At 41.9% G+C, this 8,375-nt stretch overlaps 1 protein-coding gene across 6 annotated transcripts in view; it reads right to left on the reverse strand.

Moving 5' to 3' along the window:
- Positions 1-8,375, reverse strand: part of KANK1 (KN motif and ankyrin repeat domains 1) — a 218,280-nt gene that overhangs the window by 32,145 nt on the left and 177,760 nt on the right. For all 6 annotated transcript variants that reach the window (XM_019517654.1, XM_019517657.1, XM_019517652.1 and 3 more), the window contains one exon: positions 4,352-7,012. In XM_019517654.1, coding sequence (XP_019373199.1) covers positions 4,352-7,012 — 2,661 coding nt within the window. The remainder of the gene's footprint in view (positions 1-4,351; positions 7,013-8,375) is intronic.

Below are 8,375 nucleotides of genomic sequence, written 5' to 3' on the forward strand. Positions count from 1 at the left end.
ACACCATCATCCAGGGATTTAGTTACCTGGTCATAAAAGGCCATCAGGTTGGTCTGGCAGGACCTGCCTTTGATGAACCCATGTTGATTTCCCATGCAGGTAAAGTCATTTTGCTTGGCAAGCCACAGCTGACCCCAGCTCCGGGCAGGCCCCCTGCTGCTGGCCATGAAACAAGCAGTGGGGAGGCTGGAAGCCCTGCTGCAAACAACCCAGGCTTCATGGCAGAGGCCTACCCAGAACCTGGGCTGGCTGTGGCAGGGAGCCATGAAGCTGCAAGTAGCTGCCTGCAGCAAGCAGCCTGGGCTGTGTGGCAGGGACTACCCAGAGTCCAGGCTGCTCACAGCAGGCAGCTGCAAAGCTGAAAACAGCCACACTGGAGTGTGGAGCCCCAGCCCAGCTCATTGCCACTGGCAGCTATATGTGCACCTTGGGGAGCACAGCGGGGAAGGGGCTCGGCTGCACTGCCACAACAAGGATTGGGCCCCCTGCCACCAGCCTCTGGCATGCTGACCTCTTTCAAGTCAATGTTGCAGGGGGTTTTGGCACTCAGCCCAAAAATGCTGCCAACCCCTGCTGTAGCTGAACATGAGGTCCACATTCTTTTAGGAAAGTGGGAATCTGCCCATATTAGACATTTATAAAATACGCTTGGAACAATGAGATACAACCTCTGAATAAGTTCTTTGCCCTGAATATCAGACTTGTGCCAGGTTGTATCGAGGGGTACTACTGGATTTAGTCAAGCTAGTCTACTACAAAATACTTCTAAAGAAAAGACTTCATATGAAATTTATGTCTGTATGTACATAATTTTAGGGGAAAAATAAGTTTACAATGGAAACTTTTTAAAAAATTAAAACAATCTTAAAGGCAGATTTTCATAAATGCTCAGAACCCAGCACCCTGTTGTCAGCTGATTTTTTTTAAATTGGGTGCTGAGCTAAAACACTGAACTACTAGATTTTTAGATTAAGGAAACAAAGTATTTTGTTGCTATTCATATTAGAATCACAAAAAGTAGGGCTGGAAAGGACCTCATCTAATCCAATCCCCTGTTCAAAGTAGAATCACCCTGATCTAAACCATCCTATACAAGTTGCAATAGATTCTTTAAAGGTTAAACAGGAAAAAACAAACCAAACAAACCTACATCAGTTCACTGAATATTACATGTCCTTTGCCCAGCATGTTTGTAAGAATGGTACAGAGGGGTAAGGTAGCAAGAGTACTTTCATTCCTTGCGCACGTTGTTCAGATTAGCCACAGACAACCTAAAGCATCATATACTGTTACCTCATCCTGCTATTCTAATTTTCCTCCTCCCACTTACTCATACTGAGAAAAGATAGTAGTTTAGAAATTTGGACGACTTTTCAAGAAATAGCAATTCAGGTTTCCTGGGAAAGTATACCAGAGTTGCATGGAATGCTTTGAATTATATGAAAGTCCAGAGACAGTATGCCCTCCTATTCTCTTTATGTCCCCAACTGCAACAATTTAGCTTGTACATTAAAGGTTACCCTTAGGATTTAAAGAGGGGAATTCCTCTGAAAAATAACTGTAAAATTAGCCTGGTACAATTCACTGATGCACAATAAATGTGGCTCCGTAGGATCAAACATGCTCAGTTAATTTCTTTTTAGTTTGGTATTTAAAAATAATCCTGTCAACTCAACTTGGGATCTTAAAAATAGATTCATCAAATTAGATTTATTTTTCTATGAATCACCCCCCCAAAAAAGAAAGGTTCCACAGGCCAAATTAGACTTTCTTGGTTGCCTATGTAAAGCCACAGCCTTCAGTGCTTTTGCAAAGGTACAGCTGATTAAAAATTTAGTGAACAATTCTGCTGAAACAGTCAGAGGAACAGAATCCAGCTGGCTGTCTTAGCTATGCACGCTCTGTAGGACTAAAGAGAGAAACAGTCGTTAGAGTCAGTAGGATATGATTGAATATAAACAGGGAAAAGATCTCAAGCAAAAAGCACATGATTTGGCAAGTCCTTTCCAGTGGAGAATGACTTTAATAAATACTGAAGATGTGATTTTCCTGCAATGCCTAAACTACTAAAAGGAAATGCATATGTACAAGTGAATCCCTCTCCTACGAGCAAAAAAAAAAAAAAAATGCTTATTTTTGCATCCAAGAGAAGTACCAACTAGTAATTGATCCTGTGTACAAACAACATCTTATGGAGTTATTTGCCTCACCAGTAGTTTTGTGCTAGAGCAGAGGTTCCCAAACTTTCTTATTGCAGACCCCCTTCCAGATTTACCAGCTGCCTGCGTACCCCTATCAGCATATGGTTTTGTATTTTAAACCCTCAAATGCCAATTATAACGAAAATTAAATCAGCCATTACACAATTTCTCCCACATACCCCCAGAGGTGTCTTGTGTACCGCCCCAGAGGTGTGTTACCACAGTTTGGGAGCCCCTGTGCTAGGGAACCAGTAAGGTAACACATTTATCCTCCAACTCAGTATGTGAGCAGGCACAAGCTTTAATACTTTCCTAATTCCCAATCAGGGCTTGATACCTTTTGGCCACCCAGATTTATTGCAAGAAGGTAACAACTGCTTGTAGCAGGGCCTCTTTTCTATCACATTTAGAGGGACACTAAAATTAAAAAAAAAAACACTCTGGTTGTTACGTTCACACAGTACTGCACAATGTCATGTAGAGACACCTGACCTAGCTGAAGTATTCAAAGTAGTGCCACCATGCTGGCTTCTCAGCAGGGCTAATTGGCTCAGCCAGAGCACTGTTAACGCAGCTATCCTGCTTCCAGTACCCTAGCTATCTGGGTCAGAGCCAGCCCAGGTACCTCTTTATAAACCAGCATCATGTCAGGCAGACATTACCTAAGTGGTCTTGTTGTAATAGCTCACTGATGAAGCACCCGAGATAAAAATATTAGAAGAACCTAGTGTTAACCTAGAAACATAACTTTTCTTGATTTTTTTAAGCTTCTAGTTGCATATAGCCTAAGATTATAAGTGAAAGAATTTAGTGGGGGGGGAGGAGAAAAATCTATCTTTCTTCTCTGAGAGTTCAAAATTATTCAGTTTACTTTGCACAGTAATCAGTACTTTATGTATTGGCAGTTTTTCCCTCTCTTCTGCAGAGTCCTGTTTTTGAAGCTGACACTTCACTCTGCAAGAGAGGTGGAAACGTTTTTATTTTTTTTTAGTTATAATTTCCTACAGAAACAGCAAGTAAACTTGTGGACAAATGTAGAACTGAATCATTTTGAAATCTCACAGAAGAACAACTGGCTAGCTTTAAAATCTATGATGTCTTCTTACCCCAACTACATGGGTGAGTCTGCAAAGGAATGAGACACATGTTTATAGTTCAAAATCCATGTAGAACTGGTGCAATGTTATTCTGACCAGAAGTAATAAAATGACTAATCGTAGTCACAGACTTCACTCTCTGCTGTCAGTGCTAAAGATAATGTCATTACAAGACAGAACAAAATGATTCCCAAATATTTTCAACAAGAATGTGAAATATAAAGCCCAGGAAAAAATATTTTCAGTAGATGATACACTTCTCCATCTGTATCTACATACTTTATAGATGTCTGACATCATATAGGAAAAGTGAGGAATGGAATGGCAGATAAACTAAACCAGAATTTTAACTAACTGTTAAAGTGCTATTTTAATACCTGCTGGATACTCCTATTATTATTATTGTATCATTACCTTTAGTAAGCCTTACATGTAAAAGTGTGCCAGAAAGATAACATTTTATATAAAATATGTTGCACAGATCCAGAGAGGAGAATACATTTTCATTATGCCAAAATACACATTGCCTGCTGCTTCACTGTAAAGTTTACTATAAAGAAGGCTCTTCGCTTTGCACAATAAATCCAATTTATGGCACAATATTGACATTTTTTTCTTTAAAAAAAAAGAACTGCACTCTGCTATTAGAGACAGAGTAGCATCATCTATGGGTGTCAAACTAGATCATCTTAACAATTATTTTAAAAAAAGGAGGAAATCTCTCAAGTAACAGAAGTTTACCAGCATCCAGTCACTAATTCTTTTTTCACTTAACAATATAAACATTTATATCATCCTCAATATTTTAGCAGTTGCAGTACCATGACAGCCATATTCTTTGCCAGCTTTTCTACTGCTAAAGAGACAGAGGAGAAGACAGAGAGAACACAACAGCAGTCATTTTATATACTGCATTTCATCAGGTATAATTCTATGGTTATCTTGGGGTAGTGAAATATTTCCAGACAAAGACACCATGCTAATGAAAAGAGGAACAGTTTCTTTGCCTCTCCCTTGCCTCCCCCCGTTCCCCTCTCTGCATATTCAGCATACCTCTTATAGCACTTTTGTCCATACACGGTTGTTTAGGTATGTCTAAATTCCGTAGTTCCTCAGTACTTGCATATTTCATGACAGAATTGATGGACGAAAGGGTGCTGATGAGCTGAGAGTTGAGAGACCCAATCTGTGAGTGAGGCTCTCCAAAAGCTTCTGCCAGTTCACTATAGTTTTCAGCAAGCAGCATCTGCTGTTCCTGTAGCAGCTTCTGTACACGCTCAATGTAGTGATCTAAACCAGTCCTCATTTCAGGTGAAGGGAGAGAACTTTCCACTAAATCACTCACCGACTGATACACAGGTTCCTCTCCAACTCCAACACTTCTGGTACTGACTGGCACAACTGATGGTGGAGGGGGACCACAAGCAATATTTCTCATTTTAAGACCAACTAAATAGTTCTCATTAATGTTTATCTGTCCTATTCCACAGTCTTTGGTCTTTACAACAGAAGGCTTTTCAGAGCTAGAGTAACTAGAAAGCAAGGTCCCCACTCCAACAGAACGAGTTTTAACAGATGCATTTATGTCCTTTACCCTACCATCTCCCACTGCCACAGTCCTCGTCTCCACGTTCACAGTGTTAGTTTGTTTGTCATAAGTGCTCCAAACAGTGCTTGTGCTGGAATCCATCAGAGAAACTGTTTCTGTACTGGTGAACTGGTTTACCACCTCCAATACTGTACCAGTTTGCTGAGTAGCAGTGTGAGGAACTGCCATTACTGTAGCCTCTACTTTACAAACTGCCTCAGTGTTCGTGCCATGGGATGTGCACTCCTTTGGGGGACAAACAATCACATTCACTGAACAATCTCCACAGCCCATTGACCGCACTTCTTTGACCTCCTGTTCCGTCTTACAAAGGCTCAAACTGTCCACAGACTCTTCTGTGTTGATGCCAGTTTCGCACACGCTCATTTTTATGCCCACACACTTATCGTGCTTCTCTACGGACCTCCCAGTACACTGGTCACGCAACTCTGGTTTCTCCTTCACAAGCCATCGATTCATTGGCAGTTCGGGGCCCACAGCTGTACTCCTCACAACAGGTCTACACAATGTTCCAACACTGCTCACTTGTAGATAAGTCCCCACAGACGAATCCGTAACATCCACATGATTGCCTACCATTTGGTCTCTTGTTTGGACAACAGCTTCCACCATTCTGCTGAAAACAAGGGGTTGAGTCATCACTGCTTTATCCAGTTTTTTCCTTGAACCAGCTGCCTGCAGCTCTTGCTTTAATTTGGTCATTTCCCTATCATGAGTTGTTTCTTTTAACTGAACCTGAAGTCTGTAGATCTTCTCCTTAAGGGCTTCAATTGTCTGTTGCTGGAGCTCTATTTCTTTTTCTGCTTCTGTTGTCATGCCAAGCATGCCTTCGGTCACCCCAACCCCAGAATCTCTCATTTGTTTCTCTGTTCCCACAGCTACCTCTCTGCATTGTCTGGAAGATCTATTATATATGACCACATCGTTCATATTTTCATCAGCCCCCACAGCAACAGACCTGCTTTCTCTTGCTAGACTATCCTTGTTCATACGAAGATTAGAGGGGATTTCATAGTTGCTGTCCTGGATTTTTCTTTCCAGTGCCTGCATTTCAGCAGTCAACTGCCTAAACTCCTCTATCCTCTGTGAGCTCTGCTCTACATGCTCCACATCTTCCTCACAGTCTATGTACAGTTCTCCACCTCTTCTAACCTGAGACAGATGTTCCCATTGCTCTGCATTCCCAGCACTATATGATCGCTTTCTGAAGCCATAGGTTTCATTCTGACTGGGCTTTCTTTGGCTTTTGAGTTCTGCCACCATCTGTCTTTTCTCTTCCTGTAATACTGAAATCTTGACCTGGAGCACAGGAATGGTTTTGACTTGTTCCTCGAGTTCTTTGAGACGTTTGAGAGCAACTGCCATTTGTTCCCGTATATGCTGCAGATGCACTGGACTGACATTAGTCACAGGTGTTGATATTCCAGAACTCATTGGGCTATGACGGATAGAGCTGCTCAAGGAGGACCCAAGATGGACATTGTAGTCTCCGTTGCCCTGACACCCATTTTGAAGCTGCTGAGATGCTTGATTGTGCCCGCTGGATCCTACAAAGGAAGGAAGAGAGCTTGCTAAGCCCAGACCTCCAAAGCTGGAAAGCCTGGGCCGGCGGACATCCCCTGGCGTCACCTGCATCATTATCCTTTCCTGTTCTAGTCTTCTCCGTGTTTCCATGAGAGTTTTTGTTACATGAAAGTTATGCCTAGGAAGCTGTGGTGAAGGAGGAGGAAGTTGTTTGCTCTCAGGGATGGTTAAGAAGGCAGGAGATGCTTCAAAAGAAACAGAAGGCCTTGCAGTGGCAGATGGCACTACTTGACTCCTCGCTACAAGGGAAGACTGCTTATTTTCATCACTGTTCGAGGAAGAGAGGGACTCAGTTGAGGTCCATCCACTGTACTGGACACTTGAGTTCTTGGTACCTGGAAAAGTTGGAACTAATTTCCTCTTCTTCTGGATGTTTAATTTTTTTATGGTGTTTCCCTTTTGTATATCATCCACATACTTGAGAAAATCTAAGTCTAGCTGGTAGCCATAAGGAGTTTCCACAAAATAGGGATCTTTCTGTTCTTTGTCATCTTTTCCATTTAGATGACTCTCCTCTTTTTCTGTAAAGAAAGAGAAAAACACGATCAGCACACTGAAAAACAAAAACAGCTTCTGTTTAAACTACACAGCTGAAAAGCAGATGGTGAGGCTGAACATTCACGTTGAAAAATGCATCTTAATATTCTGCTGATTTAACTTTAAAAATAGTATCACTTATGTACAAAACTTGCCTTCAGGTTTCAAACGAGTCACCAGGATTTTAAACACTGAAAGCATGAGTACATGTTACATGTATTTTCTGACAGCTGTACAAAGATGGCACAGAAAAGGCGCTACTGACAGCATTAAACCATTCTCTCAGGAATTCCTGCAATACAACCACATCCTAACTAACTTTCGTGCATGCTCATCTGTCATGAAAGACTCAGGGGGTTAGTTCCACATGCTTCAACAAACCATCTGAAGGCTGGGATTCCTTTAGGCTGAAAAAAACCAGTGTTAAAAACAACAAATTTCCTCTTCAATTTACTGTTATCATTAGACCTTAGAATTGATCAGAGATTATTTTTGTTTGGAAAACTGTTGCCTTCAGCGTGAGCAGAGGTACAAGCTCTCTTCCTTGGACATGCTTGAATTTGAGGCTGCTCATCAGTCTCTCATTTCAATCCTGCATAAAGCCCCCACACTAAAAATATGCAACCAGACCTGTTTCCAGTGCAGTCTAAAATTCCACAACCAAAAGAGAAACTGCCGGGGCTCAGATGTCGGGATAGCTCAGCTTCCTGCAGACACTGGGCTCGGATGTCGCCAAAGCATTCTAAATAAAACGTCACCAAATCCGTTGTGCTCTCTCAGCCAGGATATTTATGTAAGAGTTGACTGCATAACCTGCTCTTCCTACCTCCCCGCAAAATAAGGGACTGACTAGAGGAGCCAGGGATGTTTAAACAGGAGGGCTCACAAAATCAGTTTTTCATTTACCTGAATTAACTACATATCTCCTATCCTTTACAGTGTATGTTTTCCCAGCCACGTAAACCTAGGCCTCCGATTCCTCTCCTTGCTGTCCCAGCTTCATGTGTCATAAAGCAGCTCTCTGTTCACTCCAGCCCAGCCTCTCGGCTTTCTCATTCTTCACCCCATAAGGAAATAAAAAGTCCACATCAGTGTAAACTTAGCAGACCACACGTTTTCATTGGCGAGAGCCCAGCCTATGACTTCTGCTTCAACACAGGACTGAAAACTGCCTTTTCCTGCTGCTTAGGATCTCAGCTGTTCAACACTCTCTATTTTTTCACAATAAATGAACTGTTAGTCTTTTAAAGGTGCAGTATCCTCCACCCATTCCACCTCCCCCATACTGTGAATAATCACAAAAAAGGTCGTTTGTATACACTTTCTCTTTCTCGCTCTCTCTCTCTA

The sequence above is a fragment of the Gavialis gangeticus genome, unplaced genomic scaffold, assembly GCF_001723915.1.
Source record: "Gavialis gangeticus isolate Ggan-Ray unplaced genomic scaffold, GavGan_comp1, whole genome shotgun sequence".
Classification (NCBI taxonomy): domain Eukaryota; kingdom Metazoa; phylum Chordata; order Crocodylia; family Gavialidae; genus Gavialis; species Gavialis gangeticus.